This window comes from Crinia signifera, chromosome 1 (assembly GCF_055691185.1).
Source record: "Crinia signifera chromosome 1, ASM5569118v1, whole genome shotgun sequence".
Lineage (NCBI taxonomy): Eukaryota > Metazoa > Chordata > Amphibia > Anura > Myobatrachidae > Crinia > Crinia signifera.
Genome location: NC_139217.1, coordinates 352,349,089 through 352,375,830, shown reverse-complemented (window position 1 = coordinate 352,375,830; position 26,742 = coordinate 352,349,089). Strand labels below are relative to the sequence as shown.

The window sequence follows — 26,742 nt, the reverse complement described above, 5'->3', positions numbered from 1 at the left end:
ACAGAAACAAAATAACACCCAAATCTAACTCTCTGCACATGTTACATCTGCCCCCCCCCCCCCCCCCCCTGCAGTGCACATGGTTTTGTCCATTGGAGAGTGAATTTGCCTTTTGCATGTGAACCAAAATAACCCCTAATATGTGCAGCAGCATGGTGATGTGACATAGGGGCTGTTTCTCATTTACTTCCCTATTTTTCAGAGGGTACTCTCATGCTGAAGACTTAGGGAGGCTACTCTGCACTGGAGTATTCTATCAGAGTGCCCCTGGGGACGAAAGACAGCAGATACCCCTTCTAATTTACAGTATATCCGTGACATCACTAACCACGGGATACGCTCATGTCCCATACCTTAAAGCCCAATACTGTATATTCTTGTCAGCTGGCATGTGTGGCACTGGTCAGTACGTGAGTGGGGAGACCACCCAGGAATACCAGATACCACCTATTGTGTATATAAAGCAGGCAGCAGCGATCCTATGGAGACATTCTGGGAGACTATTATTCTTGCAAACTATCTTTATACCTCGCGGGGAGATTCTCCTATGTATTAAGACGATAATTGTCTATTACTTTATATCATCGTCTGCTCGCTGATTGATATACAGTGACCAAGAATCACCTTAATAAAATTTAATTGAGTGCTGCAGGCAACTAATAGGATGTCCACGGACACCATAGTATTCTAAATATTCTCGCCGGCTGCTTACTTACAATTGACTGATTATAAATGAACTGATATTATAACATGCTATATAACATTATAACAGCAGTTGATCTTTAGGAGATTCCCTACTGATTGCACGTAATTTATGATGTGATATTATTCCTTCTACATAAGTGTGAATCCCTCCTTACAGGTTCATATAATAATTGGACAGACTGTAATCTATTCTAAAAGTGTGATATTATCTACAGAGTGACATTGTGACTCTTCTACTGCAATAAGCAGTATTTTCACAATGCCACATTGATACCCCTTTCACACAGAAAATGAAATACCCGGGTGAAGCAGTTCCACCCGGGAATTTCATTAAATACACGGGTCCTTTTTCTGTGTGAAAGGGCACACCCGTGTCGTAAATCCCGTGTCTCCGACTCGGGAATTGACCAGGGTCGAGGACACGGGATTTATGACCCGTGTTGACCCTTTCACACAGAAGAAATACCCGTGTTATTCAGCAAATTACCGGGTAGAAATTTTCAACCCGGTAATTTGTTCTTCTGTGTGAAGGGGGGTCAGGCTGCTCCCGGCAAATTGACACGGCATTTGAAATGCCATGTATTTGCCGGGATTTTCAGACTTTTCTGTCTGAAATGGGTATTACTTTGGCACAATACCATTACAACTATCAGGGATACTTTTTACTAGCATAATGCATATTTGACCCCCACTATTCTGAGAGGGGCATTACTGGCTATCTATATGTTTCTCTCTGATTTTTAAACTAAATGTCATTGTTTGTATGTCTATACATCGCACCAAGTGTACACACCATTATTTTGCAGAATTTCTTTGCATCTGTCTAAAACGTTTGTACAGCATTATGTATTAATGATTTTTATTAGATTTCATAAATGTTTCATAAATGTTTCCCAAAGTATTTAGCTTATAACCTATTTTCACTGTATGCAAATGTTCAGTTCTTCAAGTTGTATCGCAGATATATCTATATGATTACACCATTTGCAATGTAACAAAGCGATTTTTCACAGTAAACTTAAGGAAACGATATATTAATGTGAGTGTAAATGTATTAGCCAAAGGAATGATTTTCCCTCTACTGACCCTATAACAGCAAACCATACACAATGTACTTAATGTAAGAACTAGTAATTCAGTGGTTTAGAACATGACCTATGGGAGCAGTAGCAGGATGTCCCCACTAGGTGGCATGACTGCCTGACATCTGTCTGCCTGTGTGGCTTAATCTGTGGAGACTTGGCATTCAGTGGCTTATGATTTATCAGTAATAATATTCCATCTGTTTCTGTGTGACATGAGTGACAAAGGGGCACTGGGGCAAGTGCCAGACTTCGTAACACTGTGTGCGTGTGTATTTTTGTATCCTAAGGAAACCTGTAGAGCATATATTTGAACACGGGCATTATATACTTGTACCGTTCCCATAGTTATTTCTTGGAAAATTCTGAGAACAGTGACACACTGCAACAGATTTACCATCATTCCCATAGCAGTGACTGTTTCTGCAATATGATCACCATCATTCTGAGAATGGAGACACATAACACCTACCATCATTCATGGAAAACAGTTGTGTAATGCCTCTGCAACAATCTTACCATAATTCTAAGAGAACAGATAATTACTGCATAATGTTTGCCATCATTTTTAGGGGCATAGTCAGTCTGTGAGGGGGGTGAGTACCCCTGCTGTTACTGGCATTCTACAGTACTGCAACATGTCCGCTTCGCAGGTTAGGTAAATTAAATCGTTCATCCTTTGACCATTACAGATTTGCTTAACTTCATCCTTAGACCAGAAATGACCGTAATTCTTAGAACATAGATAATTTTGTAACACTCACCAACATTATTCAATCAGATACTCTAAAACTTACACCATATGCTTAGAGATGCATGTCCACCATTGTTCTTAGGGGATGCAGTTAAGATCCCGGCGGTCGGGATCCCGGCGTTCAGAATCCCGACGCCGGAATCCCGACCGCCGAAATGCCGACACTTTCTCCCTCCTGGGGTGTCCACGACACCCCTGGAGGGAGAATAAAATAGCGTGCCGAGCGTAGCGAGGCACCGGGCCCGCTGCGTGGCGAGCGCAGCGAGCCCGCAAGGGGGGGCGATCCACGTCCCCCCCTTGTCGGCATTTCGGCTGTCGGGATTCCGGCGTCGGGATTCTGAACGCCGGGATCCCGACCGCCGGGATTTAATACTGAATCCGTTCTTAGAACACAATACATCATTTATAATGCTCACCATTATTCTTATTAGGCCAAGTACACATTAGAGTGATATTGGCACAATTTGCCAATTCATAAAGACAAATCATGCATATCTTCTAATGTGTATGCCCAATTGCACCATCCTGTCTGGTTGGTCATGCTGCACATCTTCTGGCTGGCCGAGACATCTTCTGGTTGGCTGTGCTACATGGCCAATGAGAAGATATCATGTGCCACACTGAGCAGTGTATTGAAAGATGGAAGGAGGTATTGTTGTGTCGTTCATTACATCATTTAAAGTGTACTAGCAGTCTGCTGTGCAAGATTGCCAGTAGCTGTCATGCATACCTGGCCTTAGACTAGAGATTTATTGCAAACTGTATAACGTCATTGTTTGAACGCACACAGAATGCCATGCTTACTCTTATCCTTACAGATTGCCTATAAAATACTTATTATCATTCTTAGACCAAAATTTAGCACAACATTATTAGATCAGAGATTTAGTTCAAAACATATACTGTACATAACGTATAATGTTTAACATCAGACTAGTGCAGTGGTTCACTAACATGGTCCTCAAGGTACCATAACATTACAGGCTTTGAGGATATCCATGGCTAAGCACAGATGGATAAATCAAAATTACCGAGGTACCAATTAATTTACAAGTGCTCAAGCATATATATATACATAAAAATTGGACCGTTAGGGTGCCTTAAAGCAGGGCCGTAACTAGGGGGGGGCTGGGGGGGCACGCGCACCGGGCGCTGGAGGCAGGGGGCGCTGGAGGCAGGGGGACGCTGGTGTGACCAGCGGCAGCAGCGGGGAGCTAGCGCCGCAGCCGCTGCCACATCAAAGATGGCCGCCCGCCGCCGCCCCCTCGTCTCCCCGCTCCCCCGCTGGCTGCCCTGCTCCCGTCCCCTCACGTCTCCCCCGCTGTGTATGCGGGAGAGACGTGCTGCTGCGGTGCTGCATATGCTGCTGGACCGCTAGCCAATGGCCGCTCGCGGTCCAGCAGCCACCAGTTGATTGGCTGCTGGACCGCGAACGGCCATTGGCTAGCGGTCCAGCAGCGGGAGTTAGAAATGTTAAAATCATACAGCACAGCAGCAGCACGTCTCTCCCGCGAATACAGCGGGGGAGACGTGAGGGGACGGGCAGGCAGGCACAGGCACACTGACAAGCCTGCCTGCCTGTCTGCCTCCCGCAGGTGGGGGAGGGGGGGGGTTCTATCCCCCTTGGCAACGAGCACACTGGCATTCTATCCCCCTTGGCAACGAGCACACTGGCACAGATCAATCCCCCTCGGCAACGAGCACACTGGCACAGATCAATCCCCCTCGGCAACGAGCACAGAGGCACAGATCAATCCCCCTTGGCAACGAGCACACTGGCACAGATCAATCCCCCTCGGCAACGAGCACACTGGCACAGATCAATCCCCCTCGGCAACGAGCACAGAGGCACAGATCAATCCCCCTCGGCAACGAGCACACTGGCACATATCTATCCCCCTTGGCAACGAGCAGAGGCACAGATCTATCCCCCTCGGCAACGAGCACAGAGGCACAGATCTATCCCCCTCGGCAACAAGCAAATTCAGTCCACCTTGGCATCGGCATGAAGCCCCTGGCATTGAGCATATAGGTAAGTGGCACTTATGTGTCAAATGTGTATGGTGTGTTATACAGTATGTCATGGGCATTGCGTCGTGTTATATAGTATGACATGGGCATTGCTTAGTGTTATAAAGTATGACATGGGCATTACGGAGTATTTATTTGTAATGGGCATTGCGGTGTTATATAGTATGTCATGGGCATTGCGTAGTGTTATATAGTATGTAATGGGCATTGCAGTGTTGTATAGTATGTAATGGGCATTACGGTGTGGCTGGGGGCATGGCTAGAGGCTCACAGAGCCTCTGGGTCATGCCCCCATAGCGGCAAAATGGGGGCGTGGCCTCGCGGGGGAGCAGCGATTATAGGCCACGCCCCCAAATTAGGCCACGCCCCCCGAAAATTTCGGCGCGCCTCCGGCGCGCAGCATCACTAGGGTGGGGGGGGGGCACCAAAAGACTGCCTTGCCCCGGGCGCCGGAAACCCTAGTTTCGGCCCTGCTTAAAGACCAAGTTTGGGAACCCCTGGACAAGTATTTTGTGTAATGCATGTACCTTCCTTCCACACACCTACCGTCATTCTTATACCTGAGAGTTAGTACAGCAGGCTCCTCTTTATCCTCAAAAAACAGCACATACTTATCCCAACATTGTAATTTACGTGCATCCAAAATATTTTCACACGTCATAGTGTGTCAGAATAGTAACACTATCATACATCTTGCAGTATTATTTACACAAAAAGATGCCCCATCTTGTAAGAGAAGACAACACAAAATGAACAGTTCAAAATCTTTATTTCCCTTTCGCCAGTAGAGATTTCATTCTGAGATTGTAGTATCAGTCTTCAGGGGGCAAAGAAGCCTGCAAGGCACTCTGGGCAACGCCATGTAACAGGTACATAGTGTGTTGCAGGCCCCGCGGACCCTGAGGATTTAAGCCCTTGGCAGAGGAGTTATACACTTTTTTTTTGGGTGCTATATTTTCAGGAGGACACTGTGTGACTTGAGTTACACATGAAGCTGGAAGGAGAGGAATTAACATACCAAGTGGATGTGCTTTACATGGTCTCAACATATTTACACACAGACTTCCCACAGGCATCCAAAACTCTACTGCCAGAATAGAGGAACTTTGCGTCCTTACGCTGGGCCTATAGATTATGACATTGAGTTATTGTTCATATTGCTCCACTGACGCCTCCTTAGTAATGTCGTAGGTTTAAAGAAAACAAATGGTAGGCCTTTCCACACTGTCAGACACAGAAAGTCTTTGTTTCACTTTCTTAGTGTAAATACTCAGCAGAAAGTTTCTTTTCATTTTTTTTTTGCAAAATAAATAGCCAGTGTTTTATATTTTTTCCAGTGTTTTTTTTTTAATTTTTTTTCTTAACAAATAAAAATAGTCAAGCACTTTTTTTTTTAAAATGTCCTAAAAATGTCCTGTTTTTTTTTTTCCTTTTTGAAAAATAGTGCAGGACTTTGCAAGATATAGGGTTCTCAGTTATGTTAGTGTGGTAAGCCTGCAGCTGGAGCCTGTTCAGCGCCATTCTTGCGTCAGATTTGGTGGTGGCAGCTGGATGGATCAAGAAATGCAAGCATTACCTTATAGCAAAGCACAGATGGCAAAGTACAGGCTCTTGTGGTGCAGATACACTGTTGGATAGCCTACAAAACATGGTAGGAACTGTCAGGGTTATATAAAAACATGTCCTAGTTACTAAGGTTAGTACACTAACGACTGTTGTTCAGTTGCAACAGTAAGCAGCTGCAAAACAGGTTTATCAGTTTAGATGGGAAGTGTATCATACTCTCAGTAATGATAAGACCTAAATAATGCAAGGTATGTCTTTGACATACATCAGTAATTTCGCTGTAATCTACATTAAGGAGTAAGCCTTGACCTTGAAAAAAAAATCAAAAAACCCGAGGTCGTTTTCAGTTGGTCGTTAAGTAAAATAAAAAGCCCTTCAAGTTTGTATACTTTATATTGACATTTAATAGTATTTAGTTTGATAAACTACCTATAAATCATACTAGTTGCTTGTTCCAGAAATACCATGTGACGTCAAGATCTGCAGAAAGCCCCTGACGTTCCATGTAGCTGTGATTTCAGTTGTGGAAAATACAACACTTCAATATGAGTTAGGGAAATATTTATATTGTTTTTGAGAAGGGTGGGTGAGAATGTCACTGCTTTCCGTCTCATTATGAAGTGAAGCTACATGATTCAGAAAGTGGGTTTGTATGTTTTCTCCGAAGCTGGAATCATTTAGGCACCCAAATGTTACCTCATGATGCAGCTAAGTGTTGCAAATGCACAACAGTAAAATATTGAACCCTGTGTAGATTTGGCACATACAGTAGGTGCCAGACATAGCTGGAATAATTCATGTTTGTTTTATTATTTTGTTTGTTCGGTGCTGGCAACAAAGCATCCTTTCTGACAGAACCCAGCGATTACAGTGACCGCTCCATATCTGACACATCTTAGATCCTCCTGGGCAGCCAGAAAATGTCACACAAATCCAGAGAGCTTCATAGGTTTATCACATCAGACACCAGTCAGACACAAACAGATCAACATACAACACACGCACACCACACATACTTGATACAGGGAGCAAATACATACATCATTTTCCTGGACACCTTATCAACCTGAAGACATCCAGCCATGATCTCCTTCCCCGTGAAAATGAAGTTTGTGTGGGTGAGGGGTTCACACTGGTCTTTCAGTGCTGTAAGTGGGGAACTTCTGGGTTTAATAGCCTCACCCCTATATTAGTGTTTACTTTATTCCCCTGGCACATGGTCTCAGGGTTAAAGATGTGCCCTATTTCCTGTACAGGCTCCAGTGTAAACACTTAGCACAGGCCAATGTATTTCAGATTGTTCTGGATAATAACATCTGTCACTGCATCAAATACAAACTGAATGTTGCTGGTGTCCGTAGCGCAGGTGAAGTGTGAATAAATCTCCTTGGTCTCCTTGTTGCGATTTAAGTCCTCAAACTGACGCTGGATGTAGACTGCTGCTTCCTCATACGTGTTCTGTCCCTTATAGTCAGGAAAGCAGACGGTGAGTGGGATGCGCCGGATTTTCTCAGCTAAGAGGTCCTTCTTGTTGAGGAAGAGAATTAGAGAAGTGTTGATGAACCAGTTATTGTTGCAGATGGAGTCAAACAGACGAAGGCTTTCTGCCATGCGGCTCTGTTGAAGAAGAAAAGTATATTATATTAGGCACACAATCATAGCCATAGTACACAGATAACAACAAACCAGTAAAAGCTTATGTGCACATACAGTTGGGGTATGGATCGTTAGGTCGTCCCAAGAAAGGTCGACACTCCTTAGGTCAACCGGCAAATGGTCGACAATGCAGAAGGTCGACACATTTTTTTTTTTTAGCCGTCTAGATCAAGACGTCTAGTTATGGGCACTGTCTAAGTGTATGGCAGCCCCTTGCAACGCTTGATGCGCTCGCAATGCTTCGGGCACGGTGCCTCGCTACACTCGGCACACTATTCTATTCTCCCTCCATGCCCTAGTGGATGGTAGGGCATAAACTACCGCCCGTTCTGGAACCACACTGAGGGAAAAATAAATAAAAAAACCTGCGTTGACCTTCTGCATTGTCGATCTTCAGTCCCTGACAAAATTCGACCTGTCACCTAAGGAGTGTCGGCCTTTCTTGTACCGACTTAACGACCGCATCCCTACAGTTGAGTAGTAAGGTGTTTGCATGAGTTTAAGGAAACCTAAATCTAAAATGCAAGTGGGCCTTGCCCAAAAGACCAGCTAATAAATAGCAGTGTAATACCACTAGTACAATCTATTTAATTGAATTTAAATAGCAATTTAAGTACCATGTTTAAACCTGCATCTGCATTTTTCTTAGTAATCCTCATATACAAATCATTATCTCATTTTTGAAATCTCTCTGGAGGGGAGATTAGTATGGCTGCCAGTCACACACACAGAGACTCAGTGTGTTATGTCACAGCAGACACCGGAGATTTGTACCTAGCCGATGTGTACACTGCCAGCCCATCATATCGGAACCTGGGTACACATCACGTCATATTGTTCATTCGTTACACATGCCGTGATGGCTAACATTATCATCAGGTTTATCATCATCATGTGCAGCACATCAGACCTAGCGTCACTAGCAATAGGCGGATACCTAATAATTGGCAGTAAATTCTCTTCTGAACCAACCAGAAAGAACATATTGTGCTGATATCGCTCCGTTGTGTAACCAGCTTTAATTTAATGAAAAAAGGGCCTTAATTGTATTGCCACATAAAAACATCAACAGAAAAAAAAAAAACATTTTTTAATGGTTACATTTACCACATGCAATTGAATCCCACTAAGTGCCCTACAACAGAGTCTCTTTCTCTGAGGTTGAGGAGTGTTGGTAACTATGGGGGTTATGCAGACCTGATTGCTGCATTCTGTTGATCAACCTGCATACGGCGAGTGATTCAAAAATTGCGCTACGAGCTGTCCGCATGCGCAGTCTATTGATAATCACCCCAGCCTGCGAAGTCACAGCCGTGTGATCAGGTCTGAATAACCCGCTATGGCCAGATGGCAAAATGAAAGTACTTTTCATGTTACATATACATAGCCATATATGGTCTTGGTACGAATTCCCAGCAGTCGGGATCAGAAGACAGACAATAGAATCCCAACTGACAAAATACCAATGCTTTCAATAGAAACAAGTAGTTAACCCTACTTCTATCTCTAACCCATCTTCCTGTAGATTTACGTTCATCTCCCCTTAACGCAGCCTAACCTAAAAAGTTCTAACCACTTTGGCATTATTCCAATTTTATTTTAATAATCCACTTAATTTGAATTCAATGTCAAATGAAACAACACCAACTTTTTGTTAATTAATTGAAAATAAATCAATACATAAAAAGACTACTAATTGCATAAGTATGCACTCTCCTTATATGCCAGAAGCACCTGTAGCTGCCGTGCAGCTGGGAATGTATGTTGGTAGCTTTTACTAACTCTGCACATCTAGACACTGCTATTTTCTGCTGTACTTGCAATAGTGCTCAAGAACCATTCCCTTGTCAGGGGACCATTACTCCTCAGATAAACCCCCCCCCCCAAAAAAAATAATAATAATAAAGGCATGTGCTTTTTGTACGGACCAGCTGGGTCATTATCCAGCTGGAACATCATTCTGTTAAATCCTAGGTCACTTGCAGACTACAGCAGGGTTTCTTTGAAGGATTTTCTATATCTTGCTATATCACATGCTCCGATGCATTGTTGTGAAATGCCTTTCACGGTACTGCTGGCATGGTAAAAGCTACATTCAGCTACGAAAGGGATTTGAAACGGTCTACCTCTTAAGTGCTATCTTTGACTTTTTAGCATGCCATAATAACCTCTGCCCAATCAGATTGGGTATAAAGGGCCCACAGGGGGAAGCAGTGGTAGGGGCCCGTGTATAAGGGTGTGGTCAGTCTATAAAGGGGGTGTGGCAAGGCACCACATTGGCTTGAGCTGTCATTCTTGGCTGTGAGTGGTTTGGAAACTGACCCCCATTAAATAAAAATATAGCTAGGTGTTTTCCTTTCAGGATAGTGTTTAGGAGATTATGGGTCTGATAGGCTCAACTGCAAATTTTCAGGTGACTGCGAGTACATAGTTGTCGTCCAGACAGAAAGAAAACCTGCACTCCAAATTAACAAGACAACTACGGAAACAGTCATGTAAAGTAGAACGCCAATGGCGTAAATCTCGTAATCTGAGTGATTTCCTCACATATAAGACTATATACCACTCCTACTGCAATGCTTTGGACACAAACATTCTTCCAATCTCTCCTCATGCCACCAACCCTAAGCAACTTTTTAACACATTTAAGTCTCTTCTGTACCCTCCCCCTCCTCCCCCACTGGCTTCCATCAGTGCACAAGAACTGGTATGCCTCAAATCTATCAAAACAACCCCAGAGTCATCACCAGTGGTTTTGGGCGGAGTCTCTGAATCTCATCTTCGATGTCTTCTCGCCACCTCAAACTCAATACTTCCAAAACAGAATTAATTATATTCCCACCAGCCAAGAACAGTTACCATCCTGATATCTCCATAACTGTTAACAACTCGACAATCTACCCTACTCCACAAGCATCCTTGACTCTGAATGGTCCTTTGTTCACCACATTCAATCTGTCTCCAAATTCATGTTACATGCATCTAAAATATATATAAAATATACAACCTTATCTTACACAAGACACTACTAAATCTCTTATCCATGCACTTATTATATCCTGCATTGACTATTGCTATAGTCTCCTTACTGGTCTTCCCAAGAACAGACTCTTGCCACTGCAATCCATTTTAAATGCTGCTGCTAGGCTGATCTTCATAGCAAGACGCTCATCGTCTACTGATCCGCTCTGCCAGTCCCTCCATTGGTTGCCTGTATTTTACCGTATTCAATATAAAATACTTCTACTCACATATAAAGCTATTAACCATACTACACCATTGTATATATCTTTACTTATCGCTAAATATCTCCCAACTCAACTACTCCACACTGCACAAAATCTGCGTCCCTCTTCTTCACGGATCAATAGCTCACATTCACTATTACAGGACTTTCATCAGGCTGCTCCCACCCTATGGAATGCCCTTCCACACACAATAAGACTCTCGTCTTGCCTCCAAACTTTCAAGCGTTCCCTGAAAACGTACATCTTCAGACAAGCCTATCATATTTAAGTTCCACATGCATAACCCTCTGAGGCACTAATGTATCTTATAGCTCCCTTCTGGACTTGCAACTTGGTGGAAGTGCTATGCTATTACTGGTGCCTGTCCTTGTGTTTCCCTCCTAGGTCCCTATAGATTGTAAGCTTGCAGCATGGCCCACTTAAGGTGCCCATACACTGAGCCGAGTTGGGCTGATTTTGACCGATTCCAACTGTGTTACCCAATTTTTTCTATTAATGTCTACAATTGTAAAGCACAATGGAATCTTCTGTGCTATATAAGAAACTGTGAATTAAATAAAAAAAAATTCCCAGTATGTGCAAATGTGAGTAAAGCTGCCAATACAAGTAGGTTGACACAATAAAATGGCTGCTTAATACCCACAAACATCGGCTTCCTGTCTGTCAAATTGCGAGCTGATGTGATAACATATTTTCGCTATTTCTATGAAGATGTTATTTTATTATAAATTGAAACCCTTTAATTGTAACAAGAAAAAGAGAAAGTGGTAACCTGTGGTACTAGTGCACAGGTTATCTGTCCCAATATCCCCTTCCCCATGTTGAAACCCTTTAATTGTAGTCAAGTGCGCACTGAATAATTGTGAAGGCAAATTTGTTGTCTGATTTTTCTTAAGCCGTCTGATTTCTCTTAAGACTTCAGAATTGTTTATATCTCTGGCCGTACATAGTATTTAGTAAATTCCCTAAAATTCAACTCTGAGATGAAAGGAAATAAAACATTTTCACTGTTCAATATATATAGTTTTTCACTGTAGAGCTATAGATTTCCTTATTTTATATTTGAGATTAAAACAAATATCCGGGCCTTCTAATACCTGCTCATTTATACAGCACATATGATCAATGTTTTGAAAGAGACTCAATACAGCACTTCACAACTATGGTGGAGGAGTCACAACCACCAGAAGTGCCCAGAAGAGCGAGGGGGTGAGGCAAATTAACTGGAAGCCCACAGCTATGGCCCAGTTCACCTTAGAGATACTACTGTAATAATCAAGACGCAAGTAGGGTAATTGTAAAAAAATCATTTACAAAATATTATTTCCTAAGGCCCTGTATAGACAGGATTTGGAAAACAAAGCCTATTAATACAGATGTCAGAACGTTGCCCTTTGTCTTAGTTTTGGTGAGAGCGTATTCCCTAAGCCTCCCTGAAGCATATTGTACTAGATAATTAGATCCATTATATTGGCAGAAAATGTATGTGTGTGCAGGTTCGGTGCATATTAAATGCACATTCTTCCAGCTGATACGTTATCACCTGTGAGCACATTTCTCTCTTGGATAGGAAGGAAAGTCAAACTTTTTTTTTTATTGTTAACAGTGCCTTGAGTTCTATTGGAGAAAAGCACCATTTAAATAGTCTCCTCATTATTTTATTATTTATCTACAAAGATAAGTCAGTTGAAATAGAGGCATATTTTCCAATGTACCAACTAGGGGTAAGGGTTCTTTGGTAAACCAAATTTAGGTGGACATACATTGGGTTGACCACTGAAGAGCCTGAAGAGCTACTAAAATAAAAATAATAAAAAGCTGCATAATAACCGCCCTTTAAACATTATGCCACACACCGCAATAGCCATAAATACCTCCCAATAATGGAGGCAGAGAAGGGACATCTGCCCGAGCCGAAATTAGGGGGGGGGGGTGACCTTTTTTTCTGCTATGGGGGCATGGCCAGTGCTCTGAGAGCTGTTGGGCATGCCCCCAGTCTCTCTGAATAGATGTGTGCGCATGTGCACATCGTCTATTCACCGCTGCTCCACCGCAGGACATTGCCGGCCCTAGGTGGGATGCAGGACACCCCCAAAAATGCAGAGGTGAGGTGCTGGCGGCAGGAGGCAAAGGTGAGGTGTTGGGGGCAGGAGACAAAGGTGAGGTGCTTGGGGAAGGAGGCAAAGGTGAGGTGCTGGGGGCAGGAGGCAAAGATGAGGTGCTGGGGGCAGGAGGCAGCGGTGAGGTGCTGGGGGCATGAGGCAGATGTAAAGTACAGGGGGCAGATGCCAGAGGTGAAGTGCAGGGGCAGGAAGCGGAGGTGAGGTGCTGGGGACCAGAGGCAGAAGTTATGTGCTGGGTGCAGAGGTGAGGTGCTGGGGGCCAAAAGCAGAAGTGAGGTGCTGGGGGCCAAAAGCAGAAGTGAGCTGCTGGGGGCCAGAGGCAGAAGCAAGGTGCTGGGGACAGTAGGTAGAGGTGATGTGCGGGGGATGCATGAAGAAAAATTTTGAAGGTGGAGGGGAGCTGATCATTGGAGGAGTAGAGGGGAGCACTGAGTAGCCATGCCGTACAGGTGGAGGGGAGCTGTGGAGAGGAGTAAACAGGCAGCTAGGGATTAGACGAGTACAGAGCAGAGTACTGCTGGGGCCGCTGCGCACTGCGGTGCTGGTTTACCTCACTCCTGGTGGGTTCCTGGACAGGGAGACTGCATGGCCGCATGACGGAGAGGCACGGACTGGAGACTGGAAGACAGGAGAGGCCAGTGAGGTGATAAAAAGATAAGGGGCGGAGCATCCCTGTCAGACGCTAGAGATCAAATATGTCTTCTCCAATGCAGCGGCAAAAGAAGACATTGGAGGACTGCGGGGGGAAGGGGGCGGCACCGGAGGAAGGAGGCGGCAGCGGGGGAAGGCGGCGGTGTAGCAGGTGGACCGGACATCGGAGGAGTGCGGGGGAAGGAGGCGGCAGCAGCGGGTGGACCGGGCGGAGAGCAGTGGTCGAGCCACCCGTTTTGCTCAGGCGAGCGACGGGTTTGCGACCACTGGCTTAGGTCAACACCTGAATTAGGTCACCATGGCTAAGGTCAACAGGGCTGGAAGTTCGACTATGGGACTATGGCAAGGTCGACATGAATCTTTCATGCTCTTTTTATGCCCAGAAGTGAATATCTGCACCCCCCCCCCATATGGTTGTGCTTGAAAAACATCAATGCCGACCTGTCTCACCATGCTTCAGACACACACTATTGTCTTCTCTTCTCTTGCTATACCGTAGTGGATGGTAGGACATGAAATACCGTCTGTCGGCACATGTCAGCTTAAAAAATCTTTAAAACTAATGTCGACCTTTTGACTGTTGACCTTGCAATTGTCGACCTAATGCTTGTGTCAATCATCCAACCCTGTAGACCTTAGCCTTCAGTGGTCAATCCAATGCACATTGACTTAAATGGGGTCGACCTAGTATCCCCAACTAGCAGTTAAACAGAGAATGATATAGTATAGCATTCCTTACTGACACTCTGCCAATCGAGCCTGTGCAGTGTTGTGATGTATTTCACACAGCAACAACGATTAATTAGTTTCTCAATGCAGTTATTTAAGGATGTAGTTGGCATCTTAACTTTCACAATGCCAGAGGTCTGAAGAGTGGCAGCACAAACACCGCTTTAATCCCGATGCCATGTTATTTTCTTATAAGTCTTGATTTTTCAAATTTCCCATAGTAACAAGCAACCCATTAGCACGGCCAGATTGCACAGACAACAACAGGAAAAGGATGCTTACTGAAACAGCCATGATGCTGGTAACCATGGGGACAGTAACTGGACTCCTGATAAGAACATGTTATGCATGTTCCCTGCTGATTACCTGAATGTAAAAAAAAAATGTCATCAGCCCCTACACCCAATTTAATTAGCAAGTACTGTAACAAGTGAGCTGTGGAACACTAAGGAAAGGGAGAACTGTGGGGATTGGTGACTTTTTGCTAGTCCTTCCAGTGCTGTTCTTTGGCAGGCTATCAGACAGAGTGATTGGATTTATTATGGCCACACTTTTTTGGTTGGTTGATGTGAGGTTCTGCTACAGTTTCCTCAGACATTGTCATATATCCACAAGTTAATTAGTACATAAACCAAACTATTCCAGTAATTGCCAGCTTCTGGCCTGCCTGTGAGATGCCTCTGTTTTCTGTGCACACAGGCTGGAAATCTGGGGTAATGATTAAGGAACTCCTGAAATGTATGGCTACTAGTTTTCTACTTTCTATAAGTAAATCCCCTTGTAGTAGACCTTGGTACCAGAAGAATGGCCTTGCAGCATAATTGTCCTTATTATATAGTATATAGTACAAAGTATGAGAACCTGCTGTTCTCTAAATATAGTTAGCATATCCAGTGCATTATATATCACCAAAGCTGGGTGCACACCTATACAATTGTTGGACCAATCACCCGAAATCGGTTGATCAGCCTGATGATTGTACAGGTTGAGTATCCCGTATCCGAATATCCATTATCCGAATTATTCCGAAAACCATACTTTCCAGAAAGTGAAAAAAAAAATTTTTTTTCCTAAAAACTCACTGGGGACATATGTAACAGCACTACTGAGGACATGATATGTAACTATCACTATATATGTACAAGAAAATTACTGCTTGGCATTCAAATTCAATATCTGAGATAGTACACAAATTTTGTTTCATGTTTTGAAACCTTGTTTTTTGAACAAATAAAATATATTTATGTGTATTTTATGTGGTAATAAAATATATTTGTGTTTATTTTATGTGTTTATACAGCATAAATGCAAGAAACTTCAAAATACATCATTGAAATATTAAAATATTCCGAAATACGGAATAATCCGTTATCCAAAATTCTCCTGGTCCCGAGCATTTTGGATACGGGATACTCAACCTGTATAGGTATGTATGCATAAACGTTAGCAGATAAACATATTAAAATGCTCCTGCAAAATGTCACATCGGGAGGTGGCATGTTACGTGCAGTTTACGTTACTACACCGATCTCCTGTCTGATTGGATTAAATGCGCCATACCCTGGATTATTTATAGGACAGTGGATACATTCTGTGGCAACAGGAGGTCGGACACTTTTAATATTTAATGCAGCAGCATTTTCAGGTATTTTATTGATCCAAATGGCTCCTGCATGTACACACAGGGTGATTTCTGCTACCCTGCAAACTAAGCGGTGCAGGCTAGAAAAATCACCCTTGTGCTTGCCGCGCCTCGCCATCGCTATGAGGCATACACCCTGAGTGATCCTTGCTTAATTTCGAAGTGATCTAGACAGACAGCTAAGAAATAGGGCTAAAATCGCCCCGTGCATATGCCCCTTTAGTCATGGGGATGATTGGCTTGATCATTGTGTAGGATTTTATTATTCAATGTTAATATTTAAACTGCCCAACCACACGATCCCATAGAAGAATGTACTAAACACTCAGCGGATTAGAGCATTAATCTGTCTGCCGAGTGATCAGTATAGTGTGTACCCAGCTTTAGGGTAAATACAGACTGCCAATTGAAATAGGCATATGTAAAACTTGGAGTAGTTTTAATGGGTGGGACAGTACCATTCATAACGCATACCCAACATAACAGTAATGCATGAGAAGTCAGTATATAAACTCTAATGGGGGAAAGAAAATAACAAACGTATAGTCATCCCCTGTATTATTAGTGTAGATTAAATTACTCTTGTTCTTTTTATAATCACAAAAGTTCTTTTTCACTTAAGTTAAATACCACATTGTGCTATGAAAGCCTTTGTAAGGAAGCAATCACAAAGATACCGTAGGTTTAATTTGTAACATCTTGTAGTGCCTCAAATTACATTTTTCATAAATGTTATCTTCTGGGTAAGCATGGCTGAGTTCTGCCTCGTGTTTTACACAATAATTAAAGGTTATTTCCTCAGACACTAGAGCTATGAAGCACCTAACACAGTTTACCAGGGTTTACAGTGATTGATTTATCGCTACAGTTCTTTAACCGCTACTGTCATTTCAGGATTATTAATATTACTTCAAAAATACATATTTTTTTGTTTAGATATTTTTCTATTATTTGAATTATTTTCTTAGACTAAGCACTGGAGCTTCAGGTACAGACAGTGCACATGTGTGGCTTAGGCCATGCATGGGCAAAAGGACTGCTTATTGCAGGCAAAGAGCGGTATTGTAAGCCTGTACTTACCTCTTCCAGGCCAGTATCACCAGGGAGACTGGAGCCTTTCAGCTGCCTTTGTAGCCTTTTAATATTACAAAGTGGTGATACATTTTCTATTACATTCTATCAGCCAGATAATACGTAGAAATGCCAGTGACGTACTAGAACAACTGCTGCAATATTGTCTGGGTTGGCACTGGGTACTAGTATGGTAACCTCTCCTCTTCCAACAAATCGTATTATTAAAGGCCTGATTCTGAGTGAGGCGCACTGGCGTCTGTGTCAGTGTTTTTTGCCGGTTGCATATGTGAGACTTTATGCAAATGCTGCTACAAGTCCTCCTATGGTGTACAGTCATGTGTCCGAATGTGCAAGCGCTGAGATGCTCAATTTGAGCATATTTAGACCAAAAATACCGCTGGGTGAAGCTTTAGATACAACCATCAGTCACACAGTCCAATCTTGCACCATCCACATACAAGGTGCATATTCTATGTCAGAGTATGGTTTCCACTGTGAACTATTCAGCATCTAATTTCGCAACCACTATTGCAACATGCCAGCGACACTTCCATACATACAGCCTTAAGACGGAACATCTTGTTGTATCTGAATAGTCACTTCCCAGTCACCACCCAGGAAGGGATACATACCTCCCAACAGTCCCGATTTTAGCGGGACAGTCCCGATTATCAGGGCCTGTCCCGCTGTCCCACCCGCTGGCGGCAGTGTCCCGCGGTGTGGGGGGGCTGTTGGGAGTCCCCCCTGTCAGCTGCTAAGCAGCGGGGAATAAACGCTGTGCGCATGCGCACAGCGTCTATTCCCGCAGCCAGGGGGCTGGGGGCATGGCTAGAGGCTCACAGAGCCTCTGGGTCATGCCCCCATAGCAGCAAAATGGGGGCGTGGCCTCGCGGGAGAGCCGCAAGCAGCGTCCCGCCTGCTAAGCTGGTAAAGTTGGGAGGTATGGGGATACATATGGATGACCAGCAGTTGGGATGCTAACGGTCAGAATACCGACACCAACCTCCTGACGGAGGTCAGGTGTGAAACCATCCCCCCAGGAATGTCCGGCACATTACCAAAGCATTTTAGTTACCATAGGTCTCCTGTGTGATCAATCACAACTGAGACTCTGTGTACACAGACTCTGGACGTGTACACTTAAATGCATGGGCAGAAGAAAAACTGCTCATACTGCATCTGATACAGATAATGCATCAAGGCAATAAAATATACAGCAAACTGAGTATTTGCAAGCACAAATTGGACAGATGGTATTCGTATTCTGGTATTGTAGTCCCTGAGATTTGCTAGTTGCAAAAATGATACATGATTTTATAAATTAGTACTGTGCTTTACTGTAAAAAACAAACAATAATAGTAAGTAGTCTCTAGCACCAGCTGTAAATCATCAGAAAGTGCTGCTTCTGTGGGGCAACTGTTCTAGTCCCATTTGACTCTGTACCTGTGCTGCACCGCTGTACTCTGCACATTGATGGACAAAGCAGTAGATTATCGCCTTTCCACACTGTAATGTGTAAACTACAGATTTCCCCCCCTGGAACATAAGAGATAAAGGTTGTGTCCTGGTGGAGACGGATAAATACAAGCTGTCGTAGCGCAGCTTGAATGTAAAGATAGAGTCACAGTATGAGCACACAAGGGAGTCTGTGCACACATCACAGAGCACATTTTCATGTTACAGCACAGACAATAAAAGGCAATGTGGTAAAAGGGTGACTTGACTGGCTCTGTTAATCACTTACTGTACTGTACACAATCCAGTGAATACTGTATACTCAATTCTTCAGACAGCAGCTATAGATTAAACTGTAGACCTGAATAGTATAATACTCAGTTGGTACACGCCTGTCTGTCTCATGATGACTTTCTCCATATTTCATGTTACTGTACATGCGTGGCAGATAGAATTCATTGTGATCTCTGAGACATTGTTTTGTCAATGCTTGCATATAAACTGTTAGATGGGGTTTTATTTTCCAGTATTGATCAGTTCCTACAGTGATCAGCACAAACACACCCCTGGGTACTCAGTCATTAGGGTGTGTAAGATAAATGAGCATCTGTTTTGCTCCCTAGATGAATGAGGAGATCTATGGGCTGAGAGCAGAGCATTGGAGCTGTACTATAAAAGACAAACAAGAAGTACTGTCAGCAGTAATGGAATAGAGAACCGGTTCTGTGTCAGCTAGTAGCTCATCCTGAGTCAGTGGATAGAACAATGGATTCTCCCTTACCTAGATTCCCTTCGTGGACCAGTACAAAGAAGAATTAGTTCTTCCTCACCTAGTAGTCCATCTTGTGACAATTTAAATAGGTTATGCCTCATCTATTAGCCCATTGTGGATAAGTATTAAGAAAGACGTATTTTCGTTTACATAGTCCATAATGGGTCTTTAAAAAAAAAAAGGGTTCTCCCTCACCTAGTAGTCATATCAGTACTAAGAAGGATAGATTCTCTATTACATAGTAGCTCATTGTGAGTCAACAAAAATAAGAATTGGTTCTCTCTCACCTAGTAGCCCATCGAGGATCAGTGGAAAGAAGAACTGGTTCTCTCATCTAGTAGTGCATCGTGGGTTCATGATAATAAGAACAGGTTCTCTCACCTTCTGTAGTAGTTGTCCATTGTTGGTTAATGAAAGAAGAATGTACTTGGCAGCCCATGTTACTGAACACAGGTTTCAAGCCAAATCACAGTGTGCTGGAACCACATTTACACCACAAGCTGGGTTCAGGATAGTGCAGGAATTCTCTCCTTCTCTCACTTGGACATAACATAATTTCCCAATTTACAGTGAGCTGCCTTTCCATAAGGTTTGAATGGAACCTGTTAACACAGGTCCTTCCCGGTAGCTACCCAAGTTGGAGTCCCTGGTCACTAAACCCTTGTTATCTCATTCACACCGAGCTGCTACCAGGTTTTTGCGGCAGTTTGAAAGGGTATAAGTTGTTTACTTTTGACGTAAATGCTAAATGAAAACAAATTCAGAGAAATGACACACTGAAGATTTTCATGTTACAATTAGCTAGTGAGACTGGCCAGTGATAATCAGCCTTTGTCTTTGCTTTGGCACAGTTTCTACTGGATGGTAAAAGCCTAGTTAATTATAATCACAGGCTTGTGGGCTTTCAATGACCAACTATTGCCACTTTCACTGATTGTGTGTTTAGTGAAAAGCTGCCATATGGTCAACAGGATGATCAAAATCCATTTCACTCTTGCTAGTAATCACAGCTTTATATGCTGTATCTCAGATGTAACTGCAGCCAAAGGGCTATGATACACATATGTAATAGGAGGGTTTGTATACAGTTGCTGTATTCTTTCTTTTTTTCTTTTGTACCAAATGCTTACATTTCTGTAACAGTAAACTGAAATGTGAATTACTCTAAATACCCATAATGCATAATATTTGACTATTCGTATCATTCTTTGCCACAGTGCAGCTTACGATTTATATTCCCCACCACATGTAGATGCACACATACACACTAGGGTTCTTTTTTGTTTATTTTTTAATGTAAAGTTAATTGATGGAATAGATTTAGATTTCCCTACTTGCGCACAGGTGATTTAATTAGTACCTTAGTTTGTTTGAGTTAACTATCTTGATTCATGCCTGTATTGTTATAGAGGCATGAATCAAGTTGGTATATTCGGTGTATGTTACTATGCCAGAGGTTCCCAAACTCATTCCATGGCACTGTAATGAACCAGGCTTTAAGTATATCCATGCTTGGCCACAGGTGACTCAATTAGTACACCGGTCAATTTTATTTAACTATTTTTGCTGAGCATGGATATCTTTTAAACCTGTTAAGTCCCCTTAAGGGCAGAGGGGCAGGTGTTATAAGCCTGGTGAAGTGATAAAGTGGAAGGTGATAACGCAGGAGCCAGTCAGCTCCCAACTGTCAGTTTGCAAACCCAGCCTGTAATGTGATTGGCTGGTACGTTATAAGCTGCCACTTTATCACTTCACCGGGCTTAATAAAAGTGCCCCAGAGTTTGAGGGGGTTATTCTGGTCCATTTGCAAGGACCGTACGTTTGCACGGGGACCGATATTTTGCGCGTGTGCAGCTGCATTTATGCACATGTGCATACGCCGGATGCGTGCGGCCACAGCGAACAGTCTGTTCTCTAGGTGCACTCACCCTAGGCTGTGGCCGGGGCACGGGGGCGGATAGTCATACCCAGGGCTATTTTAGTGCAGGCTCTAGCAGGAACTGTGGCCCTTATTCTAGTTCACTCTTTCAGACATAATATTTCTTAGATGGACAAAACCATGTGCACTGCAGGTGAGGCAGGTGTAAAACCCCACCCAAATCTAATTATCTCTGCACAAGTAACACCTGCCTCACCTGCAGTGCACATGGTTTTGTCCATCTAAGAAATATTTTGTCAGAAAGAGTGAACTAGAATAAGGGCCACAGTTCCTGCTGGAGCCTGCACAAAAATAGCCCTGGTCACACCCATGGGAACGCTCAGCATTTCATGGGCGTTCCCATTGACGTGGGCGCTGGGGGCTGCCCGCCCACTTGCTTCTGAATGCCCACGCTCATCTAAGGTTACCACAGAGTAACCTTAGATGTGCATGTGCCTTCCACATCATTTGATGGTTGGCGACCATCGAATTATGTGAGTGTTCCCCCACAGCCTGCGACTAGATGTTTATGTTGAACATCCATTCATATCCCATGTTTACGAATGCAGTGTACGAGGGGGGCTTGCGTATTTTGGGATATTTTTATATTTGAATGAAGTATCTTGAGCTACATTGCATTTATGTTGTATAAGCACATCAAACACATGAAATACACACAAATATATTTTATTTGTGCATAAAACAAGGTTTTAAAACATGAAACAACGTTTGTGTACAATCTCAGGCACTGAATTAGAATGCCAAGCAATCATTTTCTTGCAAATATCTATTGCCAGTTACAAATCATTTCCCCAGTAGTGCCAGTTACAAATGTACCCAATAGGTTTTAGCACATTTTGAAAACTGTGGTTTTCGGAATAATATGGATAACAGATATTTTGATAAGGGATACTCAACCTGTACTGTGTTGATGATAATTTGCGGAAAATGTTCATATATGTTTAATATTGTTAATCTGGACCCATGTAATTGTGAGCACATACTAAACATTTTTTTACATACTGTATGATTTAGTCGGTGCAAAAATGTTGCCCTTTTCGTGTTTCAGACGTAGCTTTATTTTGTCCATATGACCTTGGTTAGCGATCTGAAGATGTATCAAATCTCATGACTATATTCATTCCAGAACTCTGGATTATTTAGATGTGTCCACATAATGAGAAGTTCACTTTTATTTTATTTTTTCCAGAATTATCTTTTTTTTTTTTTAAATATATGTTTATTGGGTTTTACATCTTCAAGTATAACAGATAACATAAAGAATGCTGTGTTGTTTACATAGTTATTGTTTGCTTGGACATATTAGGCAATATGAATATTATCTGGGTTTTACATATTTCTTGTTATTAATCGTTCACATTGCTTTCACCTTACACATACATTCTTGAAAACTTTATAAGCATATATGAAACAAACATTTAGAAAGGAGGGGGGGTGGGGTAAATGAGGGTTAAATAGGAGGGGTGGGGGGGGGGGGGTTGCTGTAGGTCTTTATATCCTTTGATATCGGTTGTGGGATAGCGTGGTCTTAGCTTGTATAGGGAATACATACAATAAATACAATACAGCAAATGGTCCAATCATCACATTTCTTTTCATTTCATTTCACCAGAATAGTTTTTTTTTTTTTTTGGTTTATTCATCTTTCTGTAGTGGGCCCCATCTTTCATGTAGTTTTATCGGCTGTGTGTCCTGTATTTGCGCATTATATAGTTCGTAGTTCATCATTCTGGTCAGGAATTGAATTAATGATTCTATTGAGGGAGTAGTTTTACTAAGCCAATGCTTCATTATCAGTTTTTTCCCTGCCGTTATTACCAGTGTCATAAAGGGGATATATCTACTATTTCTCTGATCAAGTTCCCATATGTCAAAATTGGCAAATAGGGCAGGATATGGGTGTAAAGTTACTTTGATATTTAATATTGCAGAGATGTAGTTTATCACTTTATGCCAGTATCTTTTTATTTTTCCACAGGACCAGATGTTATGATAAAAGGTCGCCGGTGTCAAACCACATTTCATGCAGGCTCCAGACTCTTCAGGAACAAAATGTTTCCTTTGGGCTGGGGATATATACGCTCTCTGCAATATTTTTATATGTGTTTCTTGTAGTAGGGCAGACTTTAGGATACGCATTGTAGATTCAAAGTATTTAAAAATTGTATCGCAAGTGTCTAATAAAGGTATATCTCCAAGCCATTGTCTCCTTGTTTGTTCTGTTACTTTTGGTACATTTAGTGCCATTAGTTCAGCGTATAATGTTTTAATTTTATAGTTAGGTTTTTCAAATTTGGCTATGTGTTTTTGTAGTGTGTTCACTTGAGAGCATATTAGCATTGTGTCTGGTAGTGATGCTGCGTAGTGTGAAAGCTGTATAAGAGGGAAAATGCTGCGTGCGTTTAGGTTAAATTTGTTTGTCAGCTGCGTCGAAGTTAGTTGGTTGCCCCCAGGATCAAAGACTTGAGTTACCATTCTTAGTCCTTTGTTGATGATGTGTTTGAAAGCTGGGTTTTCTATCCCTGGGGTAAATTTAGGGTTTCCCCAGATGGGTAGCCATTTGGATGTGTGTGTGGGTATTTGTAGTGAATTACATATTGCATGCCATGCCCTGTATGTTTCCTTAAATAGAAGGTGGTTTATTATGTGTTTCGGGATCTGGGGTCCTGGCGTATGTAACAAGGCTCCCGGGGAAAACGGGTGGAAGAGGGCACAGTCCAGCTGGTATACAGTAAATTTATTGGTTTCTAGAAGCCAGTCCATAGCGTACCTGGAGTGTAGTGCCCTGGAATATTGTAAGAGATTCAGGATACCCAATCCCCCCATTGCCTTAGGTATTTGTAATTTGGCTATGGCTATTCTTGGTTTTCCAGATTTCCAAATAAATTTAGTGTATGTTTTTAAAAGCCTTTGGGTATCTTGGGAGGTAAGTTTGATGGGTAGTAGTTGTAATATGTATTGTAGTCTTGGTAGAATGATTGTCTTAACTATTTCTATTCTGCCCATCATCGATAAGGGGAGGTCGTGCCATGCCTCTAGGGTTCGCTGTGCTTTTTGGATGGCCGGGGTTATGTTAAGTTTGTACAGTGTCTCTGGTGAGTGAGGAATCTGTATTCCCAGATATTTGATTTGGGTTTGTTGTGATTTAATTGTATTTAGGTCTGGGTTTGATGTAAAGTTGGGCTTGGTTCCTTTCAATGTCAGGAGCTCTGATTTCGATACATTAATTTTGTATCCTGAGAAGCTTCCAAATTGTTTTATTATTTGCATGGCAATTGGTATAGAGTGTTCAGGGTGTGATAAAAAGAGTAGCATGTCATCTGCGAACAATGCCACTCTCAGATCCACTCCTCTTATATTGATTCCCTGATATAGCGGGGATTCGCGTAGTGTCACTGCAAGGGGTTCTAATGCCAATGCAAATAATAATGGGGACATAGGGCACCCCTGCCTCGTGCCTCTCATGATTGGGAATGGATCAGATATACTACCATTACATAGTATCCTAGAGGAGGAGTCTCTATATAGTGTCCTGAGCCAGTCCACAAAAATTTCCGGGAAGCCAAACTCCCCCAGCGTATGGAACAAGTGGTCCCAGTGCACCATGTCAAATGCCTTTTCGGCGTCTAATGATAATATTGCTTTAGTTGAGTTTGACATGGCGCACTGGGAGTCACAGACCGCCGCCAGAACTCGTCTGATGTTGGTCACTGGTTGTCTCTCCATCACAAAGCCTGTTTGATCCTCATGGACTAGCTCCGGAACCATTACCTTGAGTCTTTCTGCCAGAATTTTAGTAAGAAGCTTATAGTCTATATTTAGGAGGGATATTGGCCTGTATGAGGCTGGGTCTGATAGCTCCCTACCTGGCTTTGGCAGCACTCTAATATTGGCTAAGTTAAAATGTGCTGGTGGTATTGTGGCTCTAAGTATGGAGTTAAATGTTTCTGTTAGACAGGGGGTGATTTTATTTTGTAATAATTTATAATATTCTGATGTGAGACCGTCAGGTCCCGGGGCCTTGTTTGGTTTCAGTGAGGCAATTGCCTTTTGTACCTCCTCCTGTGTAATATCTGCTATTAGGGCTTCTGCGTGCTCTTTGGATAGTTGGGGTAAATGTAAGTTGTCCCAGAATTTATTTCTTTGATTTGTATCTGTGTTAGGGTTGGAATATAATGTTTGGTAGAATTTCTGTAGTTCCTTTGCAATTTCATTGTTTGTTTTTGTCATCATGCCGTTTGCTTTTCTTAAAGGGTGTATTATAGCAGGGGGTCTTTGGCCCTGTAGTAAATTAGTAAGTAATTTGCTTGATTTATTGCCAAATTGATTGAACCGTGCCTCTCTTTTGAAAGAGTACCAGGATTCTAATTGTGCTATTAGTTCTTCATGTTTAGTTCGGGCTTTGGTGTATTGGGCTTTTACTATGGGTGTTGGTGTTGTTTTAAATTGTTGATATGCTTCGGTAAGGAGACGTTGGGATTCTACATAGTCCCGTGTAAGGCCCTTTTTTTGTGAGGTTGAATAGGAAATGATTTCTCCTCTTATCGTGGCCTTTGATGCCTGCCAAAATAGGACTGGGTTTGTGTCTAATGTCTCTTTGTTATCACTATGGTATTGGTCCCATGCATTTTTAATTTTTTCTTTTAATTTTAGGGATGTGGATAATGAGGATGGGCATCGCCAAGATATGTACGTAGATTGCTCTCGGGATAGTTTGATTGTGGTTCTCACTACTGCGTGATCTGAAATAGTGATGGGTTCGATCTCTACTTCTTCTACTTGTGGGAGGAATGTGTGTGACACTAACAGGTAGTCTATTCTTGATAATTGTCCTGTGGAGGCGGATAAGCAAGTGTAATCTTTTTCTGTAGGGTGTAATACCCTCCACAGGTCAATTAACTGTAATTGTGAGGTCAGTGCCTGTACTCCAAATTTTGGTAGTTTGCTTCTGTTTTTATTTTCTATTTGTCTGTCCATGTTTAGAGATGACACCAAGTTGAAGTCTCCACCCAGTATCGTTGGTGTGTTTAAGTGTGGTGTGAGAAGGGATATTATTTTTAGAAAGAATGGCTTGGAATACACATTAGGTGCGTATATCGTCATGCATATAAATGATTGGGAGCCTTGTTCCATGCGGCATTTCAGATAGCGTCCCATTGGGTCTGCCACTACCTCAGAAACTATGATAGCTAAGTTAGATTTAATTAGTATTGCTAGGCCTCTGGCTTTGGACGTGTAGGGGGCCGCTGCTGCTAGTTTCCAGCCCATCATGGCCAGTTTACGTGTCTCGGGTTCTGTTAGATGAGTTTCTTGC

General features: G+C 42.6%; 2 protein-coding genes across 7 annotated transcripts in view; one reads left to right on the top strand and one right to left on the bottom strand.

Moving 5' to 3' along the window:
* The window catches only part of RSPH14 (radial spoke head 14 homolog), a 241,662-nt gene that overhangs the window by 97,608 nt on the left and 117,312 nt on the right, over positions 1-26,742 (top strand). The gene's annotated exons all lie outside the window — the stretch shown is intronic.
* Positions 5,325-26,742, bottom strand: part of GNAZ (G protein subunit alpha z) — a 107,412-nt gene continuing 85,994 nt past the window's right edge. The window contains exon 3 of the mRNA XM_083148064.1: positions 5,325-7,755. Coding sequence (XP_083004190.1) covers positions 7,411-7,755 — 345 coding nt within the window. The 3' untranslated portion in view covers positions 5,325-7,410. The remainder of the gene's footprint in view (positions 7,756-26,742) is intronic.